Here is a 14,928-nt window from a genome sequence, read left to right on the forward strand (position 1 = left end):
AGTGTATTGAAGATGGCTACCCTCCACCCCCCGCCTCCAAATTATGGGAGTGAAGGAGCCATGGATATTGTTATTGGCATCCATCTATCTGTCTTGGGGGACAATGGAAGAGTCTGTGCCTTTGGGGGTAAAGCCAAACCACTGGAGAGTTACATGTATGCTTTTTCCATGAATATAGTGCCATCTAAAGAGGCAAAAGGGATGCGGGTGGCACTGTGGGTTAAACCACAGAGCCTAGGGCTTGCCGACCAGAAGGTCAGCGGTTTGAATCCCCATGACAGGGTGAGCTCCCATTGTTTGGTCCCTGCTGCTGCCAACCTAGCAGTTTGAAAACATGTCAAAGTGCAAGTAGATAAATAGGTACCATTTCGGCGGGAAGGTAAACGGCATTTCCATGCACTGCTCTGGTTCGCCAGAAGCGGCTTAGTCATGATGGCCGCAGGACCCGGAAGCTGTACGCCGGCTCCCTTGGCCAATAAAGCGAGATGACCGCCGCAACCCCAGAGTCATCCGCAACTGGACCCTTGACCTTTACCCAATGAGGCAAAAGGTGAACAAAAGCTGAAGATCATAAACAGAATAAGTCATAGGTGTGTGAGAAAGGAGAAACTTGACTTTAGGGATAAGAAAGACTTAAGGTCAAAAGAAGAGTCCCTGTAAAAATCCATTGGTTTTTATTTATTTTTTAAGTTAAAGTTTCACTGTCTCCTGTTGAAATAAATTTAGTTTGGGCTGGCTCTGCTCAGAGTGATCAAGTGAAGAATGGACGAGGTGAAGTGTGTGTGTGTGTGTGTGTGAGAGAGAGAGAGAGAGAGAGAGAGAGAGAGAGAAGCATGAAAAGAAAAAGAGAGGCTGAAATCCTAACCACATTTACCTAGGAGTAAGCTCCATTGAATACTGTGGGACTTACTTCTAACTATCCATGGTTAGTCTTGGACTATACGGTTTGATCGAGACTAGGGATGAGATGAGGACAATTAGGACGGCAGAATTTGGTCTGCACCAGTTCAGACAGCCGGTGGGAATACAGTGTGTGTGTGTTTGTGTGTGAGAGAGTTGCCCTCACCTGCAGGCCCTGCACATTGCGCTCCGTGTGTAGCTCAGGCCTCTGGTACCACTTAGCAGAAAAGCCCTCGGCAGGATTGGAACTCGCGGCAGCCTGCGGCTCCCCGCCGCTGGCTTTCATCTTACCCGCTCTCCTTCCTGGAGCGACTCCCATTGGCTACCGCGGTGCCTCTCGCTCGGAGCTAAGAGTTCTGACGCGGCTTGCGCCTTCGCCTTCCCTCTTGCACAACAGGGGTCGCCAGCGCGGTCATTCAAACGGCTCCAGCGCCCTCCCAGCGAGAGGGGAGGGGGAAGCGAAGGATCTGGCTTTAGAAGTTGGCGAGAGGCGCCTGGAGCTTGGAGCGAGTCCTTCCTCGCCTGGAGGCAGCATCGGAGCCCTTTCCGTCTGCAGCACATGCAGCGAGGCTGTGGGATTCTTCATGCGCTTGAAAGGTAGGGCTTTTCCCAGACCAGATGTGCCTGCATCTCTTTCACAGAGAGGGAGAAAGAAGCTTTGTTGCTGTTGATTTGGCCGCCTTAAGAGGAGGCTTGTTTGCAGCAATGATGTGTCAAAAGATCCAAACTGCCAGACCTCTCCCCCTTTCCTCTATGCATTCTTCTTCTTCTTCTTTCTGGGCAACTAGAAAAAGAAAGAGAGAAGATTTCCTTTCCTACTTGGCCTGTTTTTTCCCAGTTGCTTTGCTCTGAAATTAACTCTGTTTTCTCCATGGCTTTTCACACTGGCGCCCCCTAAAAGGCACTTTTTTTTGCCAAGGCCAAAACAACAAGAAGTGGGGAAGGAAGAAGCTGAAAAGTCTCTCCCCCCCCCCCCCGCCTCTGTTTTTGATAGCAAGCCACCCACTGCAAAGCAGATGAAACAGAGGAGGATCTGCCTGGGTGAAAAGTTTGGAGATGCTTCCCAAATGTGTCTGCTTGGATGAGACGCCTATCCTCAACAAGATGTATGGAGGCCAGACAGCACACATGAAGAGAGAGAGAGAGAGAGTGTGTGTGTGTGTTATCTGGGCCTGTAGGCTGTTTATTTTGCGCTTCCTTCGGGTGTGCGTTCAATGTGGTTGCATGACTAAACCGGCTGGAGTGATTCACTGGCTGCCTTTCTGGGTGACTACTCAAAACAAGTTGTGAATCAATAGAGATGTTTTGGCTCTGCTCCTCAACCTCCCAAGTTAATGCACTCAGGGCTTAAGGAGAGTTAATTTACAGACTTGCAGGCTCTCGAAGCCAGCAGATTTATTCCCCCCCTTTTCCCCGCACACAGCCATGATGTGTTTTCCCTTGCAGGACAGAGGGTAAGTTTTGGACTGCCAAAACCCTGATGTGAAGGTGCCAGTCACACTCTCGTCTTCCCCAGTCTCTGTCTAAGACATTTCACTATCTGGAATCCAAATGAAGCCCTTGCCTCCTGACAGGACCAAGGCTTGAAACAGTTTTGTGGCACCAATTTCTGCTGTCTTTCCTCTTAGTGAAGGTCACTTAACCCAGCTGCATGGCAGGTCTGGTCCTGCTGTGACTCTTCAGTATCCCCGTGCTTCTGACTCAATGGCCAGCCACATCATTAACATTAATGGGCTCAGCAGAAGAATATGAGAATTTAAGTCTGGGCAGGACTTTGGGGCATAGACCCAGGTCCTCACTCAGCAGAATGAGCCAGGGAGGTCTCCTGGTGAAGCAAGGCTGTTGGTTTACCATATTTTGAAGCAAGTGAAGTTAGTACCTAAAGATGGCTCCTCATATACGGATATTAAGTCCAGAGTCTAAAATGACCCAGATGCACTGCTAGATAGGAATGTTTATCAGTTTTTTGAAGTATTCTATCTATACTTCAGTCTTTTAACCAATTTAATAGTCATGGCTTTCCTAGGAATCATGGGAAATTCTGAGAAGACTTTCTTAGTGAATCTAGATCTAGACTCTTCTCTAGAATGACAGTTGCCCGAGTTTCTGAGAATGCTAGACGCCATTACAAAATGACAGTTGCCTGCATTTCTCGTGAAGAGGGACCTTTGGCTGAAGCAGTTTAAGTCTATGGTGTACTTATGTCCTGTATGGCAAAAGGGAGAAGAAAGTAAAGGAACAGGTCAATGCTTTCATGGTGAGTTGAAGACAGAATAAATAGTCTTAGTGTGGACTACTTTGTGCCTTCATTCAGTCTTCATCCTTTAGCGGCGATGTGTCTATGTATACAAACTTCAAACATATACAAGCACATAGTAGGCAAGATGGGAAAAACAGCTAAGATGTTTGGATGTCCAGACAGACCTGAAAATTTGAGATGCTATGCACGAGACACCTTTTGAAAGTCTCTCTGGGTATCCTTAAAAATTGAAACTAAGTTTCAGTTTAGTTTACTGGTCAACCATTTACAATAACAAACTCTGAATATGACATGACACAAAATACAGTATAAAGCAGCACTAAACCTAGTACAGCTTGGCCATGAACATCTGAACTTCCATGAAATTCTTCCTAAGATTCAGGTCACTCTAAGGCCCCATTTGCACTACACATTTAAAGCAGTATCTTACCCAGTTCCCAAGTTCATTTTCGGGGAAGCCACGACTGTTTCAAGTGGTATGAAACAGCTTTAAATGTAGAGTGCAGACAAGACCTAAGATATATTGTCAGTGTGCAAGGTGGGAAATGTAATGAAATAGTTCATCCTGATACTAGATCCTAATATAAGTACCTGAACTGTATAGTTTTGGATGGAAAAGCACAGGCTGTAGAACTGCTAGATGATAATTCTTAGAAACTAAACAGTGTGATTTTTATGCTATTAATTCACTTATTGTCTGTAAAGGTACCCCTGACCGTTAGGTCCAGTCACGGATGACTCTGGGGTTGCGGCGCTCATCTTGCTTTACTGGCCGAGGGAGCTGGTGTTTGTCCGCAGACAGCTTCCGGGTCATGTGCCAGCAGGACTAAGCCACTTCTGGAGAACCAGAGCAGCGCGCAGAAACGCCATTTACCTTCCCGCTGGAGCAGTGCCTATTTATCTACTTGCACTTGACGTGCTTTCGAACTGCTAGGTGGACAGGAGCAGGGACCAAGCAACAGGAGCTCACTCCGTCGCGGGGATTCGAACTGCCGACCTTCTGATCGGCAAGTCCTAGGCTGTTTGGTTTAAACCACAGTGCCACCTGCATCTGTAAGAGTTGTTTATTTGCATGAGCTACCCATGTAGGCTTTGAATATAAGAACAATTTTAAAATAATAGACTGGAGAAGGATGTTAGATAACAGACTATATGGTATCTGGTGAAATTTTCTGGCTTCACTGTTAGATGATGAGAAAGAAAGAAAATTTTTAATTAGAGCTCTTCAAACTTTTTTTTTTAAAAAAAACCCTCTAAAGGCTTTTCCCAATTTAATTTTGCCATTATCCATTCACAAACGAGTAATAGAGTATAGCTGCCAGATACAGGATACAAAATATACACATACACCCTCATCTCAACAAATGGTAGTTGGTGTTTATTCATAAATAAGTCCCACTGTCTAGCTGGGCTTCTTATTCCCCAGCAAGTGTCCATAAGATTATTATACGTCCCTTACTTGGAATCCAGAGTTGATAGAAACAAAGCACATTTAGCATACTTCCCTACATTTCCATAATAAGGTTTAGTTATTATCTCAGAATTTAGTTTATTGATGCATTGTTTATTGTTGACAGCCACATGAAACCTGAAATTTGGTACATGTCTGAAGTGAATGGCAGCAGGGAGAGCATACTGGCTTCTTGCATTACGTTTTGCATCCGTACTATATGCTGCATTCTTCAGGTGTCCTGCCGATTGGCAATCATAATTTGCAGAGATGATCTCTGCAAAACCGAGAACATCCACTATCTCCTATGTTTCTTTTAATGAGCTAACCCTCAAAGGAAGGTGTTTGGGTCCATCCCACAGCACTGTCTTAACATCCAGATTATGAAGCAGCTAAATCAGAGTGCTTGGCGTTAAGATGTTTTATAATCCCTTAGTGTTTACAGTACATAATCTTATACATGTCTGCTCTGTCCACTGAATTCAGTGGGGTTTACATCCTGATAGGTGATTATAGGATTCCAGCCTTTCAGTGGTTTAAATCTAAGTGCTCCATCTTAACTGTTTGGTGGATCAGAATGATCAATTAAGAAAACATAATTCAGATTGCACCACACTGTTAAATTTCCTTGATTTGTAATTCAGTGCCAGGTAAAGGGACCCCTGACCATTTGATCCAGTCGTGGATGACTCTGGGGTTGCGGCGCTCATCTCGCTTTATTGGCCAAGGGAGCAGGCGTACAGCTTTTGGGTCATGTGGCCAGCATGACTAAGCCACTTCTGGCGAACCAGAGTAGCACACAGAAACACCATTTACCTTCCCGCCGGAGTGGTACCTATTTATCTACTTGCACTTCGTACTTTTGAACTGCTAGGTTGGCAGGAGTCTCCTGTCTCATAGTTGATGAAAGGAGGAAGATAATAATGGAAGCCCTATTCAGAACCATAATTTTGGGTCTCATAGTGAGAAGCCTCTGTATTTCTCCACAAATGTGGAGCTGGATTTTGAACATTGTCCAAACTCTTTCCCATCTGTAAAGTGGGGGATTTGTTTCTTTGTTTGTTTAAAGCTGTAGCACAGCATTGTTGTGAAGGGAAACTAAAAAATAATTGTGAGCCCTTTGCAAAAGCAATGCACAGCTTTTATATTGTGCTTTGTAGTGTTCAGGCACTTCCCAAACATTATCTTAGAAATCCATACAACAACCCTGCAAGGTAGGTTGATATTATTATCCCCATGTTACAGATCAGAAATACTGAGAGAATAGGGGCTTGCTTACAGCCTTTTAATGAGCTGTTGACTGAGCTGCTTACATTATTAAATGGAAGCTGGTAGTGGTGGTAATAGGTTGGGTAGGGAAGCTGATCAATACACTTCTAGCATTTTAATATGCTGCCAGGTAGAAGGTTTCTTGAAGACTGAAGACCTGGCCGCCCCACCATACTTTCTCTATGTCTATTTTCATTCACACTCATTTAAATACCTGGCATATCAAAACAATGTGCCATATTGGTTGGATATGGTAGGATATGGTGTCCTACCTAATTTATGGAGTTTGAATTAAAGGGTCTTCCAGTCCTCTCTAGCTCCACATAGTCTGGATGATTACAGGAAGAGGTTTATTTATTCAGAAGGTTTATAATCTATTTTTTTAGAACAATGCTCCAGAATTCAGAGACATTTGCACCAGTTTTTTCCATTCAAGAACACCTGTCCATCCTTCTCAAATTCCACTAGTATCCTGGGCTTTTTTCTTGATCGCGTGGGTGGTCAACCTTTGGCATGGATGTCACAAGAGGCAAAGGCCTCAGAGCACAAGGGTTTGTGGCATACCTGGGCAGGAGCAGGAGGGTCTGTGGTGGGCCTGTCTCTGGTGAGGATCTTTGCCATCCTGCAGTGCACCCTGGGCCTAACAAATTTGAAGGCAAACTACTCAAAGGCATGGGGACTGTAATAGGCCCTGTAGCACGCACAAGAGAAGCAGCCTCTGAATATTTTGGCAAGTTCGCCATGAATGGGTCCAACAAAGTGGGCTGCTATTAATTTTTCAGCATTACATATTTACAAATGGATTTTTTTCTGGAAGCAAATAACATGGAAAGGAATCCTAAACTTGTGCTATATCCTGCTGTATTTCCAGAAGTGTGTGAAAACTCAAAAAGATTGTGGAAATTAACACTTGGGGAAATGTTGAGAAAACAGAATAAACTGCCATGTGAACGAGGCCTTAGTTACAGACAGGACGTTACTTTAATGGAGAAGAAGATTTTTGTGGCATAGACTTTCCTGTACTAGAGCCCAGTATTGGGTGCATTTTGTTATCAGTGTGTAAGTTCACACACATACACGAGAAAAAAATATTTCTTTTCTTTTCAAACCTAGTGATCTCATACCTCTCCCAAGTGAGGATAACACTTAATGAATCTTACAAAAGGAGCTCCAGTCCACAAAAGCTTATGCCCAGTAGTGACACACGGAGGTGGGGGCGGGGGAGAACTGCAATGCTGCTGCTCACTTGAATGGGTCCAGGGTGGCAGCAGGGCTGGGGACATGCAGAGACACTGGTGGGAGTGCCTAATTGGTGGTGGTGCCATTGCCACCTGCACAGCTCTAACCTTGCCCCAGCCAGGTAAGCAGTGGTGATGTCAGTGTCATGAGGGTGGCCCAGTGACCCTGCCCCACCATGCCGTTATTGCCACACACAAATATATTAGTCTCCAAGGTATTGTCTTGTTCGTAAGCTGTCCAAGATACTGATGTGTGGCTATATGTGTTTAATAAATAAATAAAAGCTGGACACATATCTCCAAGTAAACATGCCTAGGATTGGGCTGTAAGGCTGCATTTCTATGCAGACTTACCTGGGAGTAAGCACCTTCCAGTTCAGTAGGACTTACCTCCATAGGTAGAGTCACACTGCATCACAGCTGCTCTGCAGGACTCTTCATCTCTGTTTATAATTTCAAAAATGTATTGCAATAGGAAAAAAATAAATCTTTATATTTGCATATACAGTATTTAACAGGCAAATGAATGGATGCTTTTTGTTGTTGTTCATCTAAGAGAAAAGGCACTGATCAACACCTGTTGGGACTCAGTTACCGAAAACCTAACCATGTCTTTCCAAATGTCTCACGGAATGGAATGGTGTGATTTTTCTACACCATGCACAAACTATAAGGCCCCCTGCTTTACCTATTTAGTCCCCCCTGAACTAAATAGACCGAAACACTGTAACTTTTCTTTGTCAGGGCTGGAACATCTCTGCTATGTGGAAAGGTGATGATGTTTGGGGCTATTTTGTTTAGTGGGGAAAGGTGAGTAAGTGGAGGGGACATGATAGACCAGCTATATAACACTAGGGTGTGGAGAAAGCAGATAGAGATAAGCTTTCCTCCATGCCTTATAATATTAGAACCCAGGGTTATAGAGAAGCGGAAGTTTGGGAGATTCAAGACACAGCAAAGGGAGGACTTCTTCACACTGCACATGGGTACTAGCTATGGCATTTGCTACCAGAAGATGCAGCAATGGCCACCAACTTGAATGACTTTAAAAGGGTGTTCAACAAATTCAGGGCGGATAGTGCTATCCATGACTACTAGCCAGGATGCTCTGGCTTGTAGTCTAGAATCAGAGGGTAGCATGCCTCTGAATGCCACTCGCTTGGGAACAATGGAGGGAAAGGGCTTTTGCCCTCTAGTCCCACTTGCGGGTCCCCCATAAGTGTCTGGCCACTGTGGGAAACAGGATGCTATGCTAGGTGGGCCTCTGGTCTTATCCAGCAGGGCCCTTCTGATGTTCTCATAATCTGATGTGATAGGTTCGTATGAGAAAATAACCGGCACCCCAAAGAAAAAACTTGCCTATTTGCACTTCCAAAGATCTGGCATGAGTTTGACTTAATTGCAAGCAAAGCTGAGGATCGGGCAAGCAAGAGGGATTATTTTTGTTGGTTTAGCAAATGAAGACAGAAACAAAACGGACCACTTCTCCTTTCAAACATTCCTCCAGCTCTGAATTCTGGGGACGGTATGAGAATCAGCCTCTGCCAGTGTTGGCAAGCTCCCCCTCCGCTGATTTCCTGCTGTGAATTCGAGTATCTTTCATCTATTGGAATCTAAAATGTTTATCTCTTCTTCGTCTTCCTTAATTTCATTCTTTCCAGACCCCTGGAGATAGGCATATCTCAAAACAGTTGGGAAAACGGAAATGGGCAGGGAGGGGGCTTGACATGTGCCTTTAAAAAACTTCAAAGCAATTCCATCCCGTTCCATGCATCCCAAATCCCCCTCCTTGCATATGCACATGTTTATTATTTCTCAGCACCCCAGTCCTCCACGCATTCCCTTGGAAACAAGGGGTGCTTTGCACAATACGCTGTTTGTGCACACAAGAAAACACAATGGTCCCTCTGAGCTCCTATTGTGAAACAAGATGTCGGAGCCAGGCTTGAGTGCGCAGAGCTGCACAGTGGAATGTGGCCACTTTGCCTCAAGAGAAGGTAATGGGGAGAGTCTGGCACTGGGCTTCATGGAATCCTGCTCTTTCTATTGATGCTGTAATAACACCATCACTCGCATAGCAGTTGCTATTAAATATAGTGGCTCTTGTTTGTGCATATATTATTGAAGAGTTTTCAGCATTGCAGTATAGAATATGTTTACTGTTTTAATTTCTGTGAATAATACTTCTCCACTGGCTCTGATGCATTCTCATGATGCCACACTGTCTTCCACATCCATTCATGTAAATTTTCTCACACTTTAGTTTTATTCAGTACTGTATTCCTGGTGGTTTTACTTTTCACTGAAACGTGCCCAAGGGAGGCATCATAAACACTCATTTATGTCTTGTAATGGATTTTATGCATGTGGACCATGTACTATTAGAATTAGAGTCTATTTATTCCTGCATTGCAGGGGGTTGGACTAGATGACCCTTGAGGTCCTTCTGACTCGACAAACGTGATTCTATTTGGGTTATCTGTCGCTTAACTGTAAGCACTTGGCCATGCCTATACAGGACGTAAATTAGTTTTGCTATCATTTCCTTCCTCCCATACTTTGCTTTCCAACTAATCCTTGGCACTTAGAACCATTTCATGAACAATGTTTGATGAATGCCCATGCCCTTCTACAGTGGTACCTCGGGTTACATACGCTTCAGGTTACAGACGCTTCAGGTTACAGACTCTGCTAACCCAGAAATAGTACCTCGGGTTAAGAACTTTGCTTCAGGATGAGAACAGAAATCACGTGGTGGTGGTGTGGCAGCAGCGGGAGGCCCTATTGGCAAAAGTGGTACCTCAGGTTAAGAACTTAATTTGTTCTGGAGGTCTGTTCTTAACCTGAAACTGTTCTTAACCTGAGGTACCACTGTACTCTCTCCTGCAATGTGGGTGGATTGTGGGGAGATTGCGGCTTTGCGTGCCACATGTCCTGGTTGTGCCTTTGCCATGTCCCCAGCCTCATGCAGGCCTGTCAGCGGAATTTGGATATTGCCTAACTTTCTAAGATGGTAAGAAATGATGGGGAACCATTTGAAGATAGAGGGCCAAAATACTGTGGCAGGTGTGACAGAAATGGATGTTATTTGACGTAGACACACACCACTCTCTATCCAGGCAAGCAGATGGTTTTGTCACAGGTCAGGGCACATTCCACCCAGGTAAAATCAGTAGAGGGGGGCACAGAGCAGGCCCACTGAGTGGGATAACCTGGGTGTGTGAGGCCTGGGCAGAGCCTGGAGGGTTGGAGAGAGAGGCCTGAATTTGGCCTGTGAGCCCAAGGTTGCCCACCTCTGCCATAAGACCTGCCTCACGGTGCAGTTAGTTTTTCACCTCCTCCTCTTTCTAGATATTGCAGTGTGGGTTTAGCTAGTTGCCTTCTAGGGCCTAGTGGGATTCTACCACCCCGTTTGTCTCATACTGGTTATGGAAAGAAAGTGTTTGTTCCACCTATTCTGCTCTACAATATTGGACGGGGCTCTTTGTGCCTTGCCTTTGGTTGTATTTTAATCAAATGTCATTTAAATAGACATCTATGTACCACTTATCTGTACATATCCCACACTCTCAATGCTGTTCATAAGAAAGGAAACAACACAAATTCAAGAAGATGGATAGGAGAAGAGAGCAATAAATATTATATAAACTTAACTATTGTTTCCCTAAATGGCACACAGAATGTTTGGGGTGGGGGTTTTATTTGTTAAACATACTTCTCAAAATGCAATTAAGAAAAGCAAACCACCCCGATGCATAGCATCTCCCTATAAAAGACAATTCAAAACAGATTCATCATGAAATCTCTGATTCAAAATACATTGTACCACAACAAACAAGACGTAAAGAATTCTGTACTAACAAAAAGAATACGATACCTTTTGACCTGAGAGGTTGTTGTAGCAGAATCAGCATTTTTTAAAGACCTGGAACGGGAGTTGGTAAGGCTCCTTCTGTCCTAGATGGTAAATGGCCAAAGCTCTTTCCTCTTGCATGGTGGCTACAGCTTGCAGGATCAGTGCATAATAATGGGTAGCCAGATTAAGGCCGTGCACACATTAGCTGGTTAAAATGCATCAAGGTTCTTTTTGATGAGTCCCACTGATGACAACAAAAAGGTGTGTCTTTAAGGGTGAAGGGTTTCTCCACTAGATGTGCCTCCCAGGGAATCAGGAGGACTGGAATTCATTTGGGGTTTACCTGCAGTGGCGGGCTTTGAACTCTCAAATTTCAGTGGTACCCTATGTGATGCTCTGTTCTACAGCATTGCTTTGGGGGCCCCTGCAGTGTGGCACCCAGTGTGACCACACATACTGCACCACCCTAAAACCGCCTCTGTTGCTTGTCTCATCTGCTGGAGGATAGTAGGCAAGATGACTTGACCAGACCTCACTTGGTATACCGTTGACATGTGAAGAGCAAAGAATAGAACTGTGGACTCAACTAAACAGTTGTAAAGAAAACTTTTTTTAGTGTGTCGTAAAGTGCAATATGCAAATGTGACACTAGATGGCAATGGTGAGCTATGGTAAATTCAATATATTTTTCAAAACGTTTTTAAAAAAAGCATTTTCACAGCATTTTTTTATATGTGTGTAGATTCCACCTGTGTCTGAGCCTGAGTTGGGTCACTTTCTTAAGAGGATAAAGATGGTGGAAACAGATTCTCTACCATCTTGTTCATGAGACTTTGAGTGGAATGCAATGTCACACTAAGGCAGTTGTTCCATCAGTACAAGCATTTCTGCTTGGCCCATTGGAAGGTCCTATGCTCTCCTCTCACCATGTCCCATTCTGGGGGTTCTCCCAACCTTCCAGAGTACATGGTGGGAAGCACGGGGGCATGGAGGGGGCGGAGATGGGGGAGCCCTGCTGCACTAGTGGGTCTCCTCACTCTGGTTTCCACCAGTGTTCTGGGTTAATTGAATCCAGCCCTTAAAGTTAAGTTTGAAATCCTTGCAGCTCCTTTAATATTAACAAAGTGGTGTGGGCCTTGTTTGATCCAAGAATTTATATCTTGTCTCTATGCTCCTGCATCAACACACAATGCTTGTTTTCAAGCTTCCAGAAAAAATGGACTTCGGTTTATCATTGGGAAATACATGCTGTTCTGCTCATCAGAGGAAAAGCCGTAATGAACTCTGGCGTTATTTCTCAGTGCCAAAATGAAACATTCCACGCATTCAGAGTCTGATATATGTTCCTAATTTGAAAATATTGGATTGCTATAGATAGTACAAAGCTCACTTTCTTTCTGTGTCCATCCATGTGAATATTAAATTGTTTTTAAAAGAGAAAACAAAGTGGAAAAAACCTGGCAGAACTATCCAGAAACAGGGTGTTTTTCTCCCACCCCATAATTTTTACAAACTTTCACAGGCCAGCATTATAACTTGAATCTAATTTTGTTTTCTTGAATTCATTTCATTCTGTTATGTTATTAGGAGGTATCAATAAGGATTGAAAGTTTTTTCAACATCTTTAAAACTATTCTCTTGAGAATATTGGAGGTTCATACTTCTGTTCAATACTTCTGTTTGCAATAATCTGTTTACTTGCACATGTTCAGGTAAAGCAGCAAGGGAACAGTCTACAACTGTTCTGGGTTATAATAAAGAAAATAACTGCACTGATTACTTTTAGAATCCACTGCTTTCTGAAATCTCTAGCTAAGAGTATGTAAGCCTTTTGACCTAGCTGTGCCCTTGACTACAGTAAGGAGAACGTTTTACTACAGGAATGAGAAATCTGTGGCCCTCCAGATGTTGCTGGACTCCAACTCTCATCATCCCCAGCCAGCAGGGCCAATGGTCAGAGACGATAGGAACTGTAGTCTAACATCTGGAGGATCACAAATTTCCCATCCTGACCTTGCTGAAATGCAAGGACCTGTTTTCCTAGTTGATCAGGTAGCATCCATTGTAAGTGACCAAGTCTGTTGCATTTAATCCCCCCAATATCAGTAGTTGTCATGATCGGGCTGGATACTGAGGAGTAGTGGGAGGCATCAGCTGGGTAACCCACAAGGGAGAAGGCTCAGAGCCTGGGAATTTGTGGTGGGATGACAATAAGTGGTCAGAGGGAGAAGAGGGGGCCGACTGGGAGGAGGACCTACTGGGAAGGGTTGTTGTGACTAATAGGACTGATCTGTTTTGTTTCTTTGAATAAAGAGTTAACTTCACTGACATTGGGTGCTTTATTGTTTTATTGCTGACCTATGCCTGACTTCCATAGGGACGCAGGTGGTGCTGTGGTCTAAACCACAGAGCCTAGAGCTTGCCAATCAGAAGGTCGGCGGTTCAAATCCCCATGACGAGGTGAGCTCCCGTTGCTCAGTCCCTGCTCCTGCCAACCTAGCAGTTCGAAAGCACGTCAAGTGCAAGTAGATAAATAGGTACCGCTCTGGCAGGAAGGTAAATGGTGTTTCCGTGCGCTGCTCTGGTTCACCCGAAGCGGCTTAGTCATTCTGGCCACATGACCTGGAAGCTGTACGCCAGCTCCCTTGGCCAGTAAAGCAAGATGAGTGCCGCAACCCCAGAGTCGTCTGTGACTGGACCTAACAATCAGGGGTCCCTTTACCTTTTATGCCTGACTTCAGCTCCTGACAGTAGTTAGTGGTCAGCTGCTCATGACACAGCTGAGGTAGCAAGGAAGAGCACTGGCATTGCTGCCCTAGGTTCCTTCGGAAGGAAGGGCTATAAATTAAATAAATAAATAAATAAATAAATAAATAAATAAATAAATAAGTGGATGATCTTTTTTCCAGTCCAGAATGTGAGAATGCAACTGCTGGGAGCTCAGAAGGGATTTCTTAATCAGAAACACAAGAAAATGGGAGTAGTAAATCTTTTCTCCAAAGTTCTGTCTGGACTTCAATGAAGATCGCTTTGTGCTGTTGCTCCTATAGGAATTGTGTTGGGAAAGGCCTGACCCTTATAATGTGTGTAAATGATGGCACATGTATTTCTCAGCCCATATAGATGCACCAGGAAGCTGATACACATCATTTTCCTGATGTATAAGTTAGTGATTGATTTTGAAACCTGGAGATGCTGGGACGCATGTCGTCTTGAAAGTTATGACTGAAAAAGTATGTTACCCTTAATTCCAGATATATGCATTTGAGCTATAGTGCACCATTGGCAAGGGAAATGCTCCTTGCACATGCTCTATTATTATATTCCACGTGCTTTCCAGAACTGAGCTCTGGTATTAAAAACAGGTTCTAGGGCTTAACCCTGGCAAAATCTGCCACTCTCACAGTAATCACTTACTTCTCCAATATGAGGACTCCCTCTCTGAAGCAGCTTCTTGAGTATTCAAAACACCAGCGGAGAGAGAGTTGGGTTGGGTAGCTGTAAATTCATAGGGCCATCAAGTTAAGAGGACTGTGATCAGCACAGTTCTGAGCAAGTATACTTGGAAGTAAATCACACTATGTTGAACTGAACTCATCTGAAGTGTATGTGCATTGGATTGCAGCTGAAATCCAGCTGTGAAACTGGACCATGCACGCACACAAGTAATCCAGGTTGATGGCATGTCACAAGGAGAACAAGTGAGCTATGGTACTTTTGGAGGAAATAGCTTGAGACCATTTGTGTGAATGACCCAAGTGATATGCTGCAAAGCAAAGCAATATCCTCTCTACCAACAGAATTGTAGAATTGGAAGAATCCCCAAGTCCAACCCCCTCCAATGCAGGTATCTCAGCTAGAACATACCTGTACATGACAGATGACCGTCCAACCTCTGCTTAAAAACCTCAAAGGAAGGAGAGTTCATTGCCTCTCTTGGGAGTCTGTTCCACTG

At 44.2% G+C, this 14,928-nt stretch overlaps 1 protein-coding gene across 1 annotated transcript in view; it reads left to right on the forward strand.

Annotated features, from left to right (window-relative positions):
- Window positions 1–1,370: 1,370 nt before the first annotated feature.
- Window positions 1,371–14,928, forward strand: part of ALX4 (ALX homeobox 4) — a 50,187-nt gene continuing 36,629 nt past the window's right edge. Inside the window, exon 1 of the mRNA XM_081892108.1 lies at window positions 1,371–1,497. Coding sequence (XP_081748234.1) covers window positions 1,485–1,497 — 13 coding nt within the window. The 5' untranslated portion in view covers window positions 1,371–1,484. The remainder of the gene's footprint in view (window positions 1,498–14,928) is intronic.

Source organism: Podarcis melisellensis (genome assembly GCF_964234715.1).
Source record: "Podarcis melisellensis genome assembly, chromosome: 1".
In the NCBI taxonomy this organism is placed as follows: Eukaryota; Metazoa; Chordata; class Lepidosauria; order Squamata; family Lacertidae; genus Podarcis; species Podarcis melisellensis.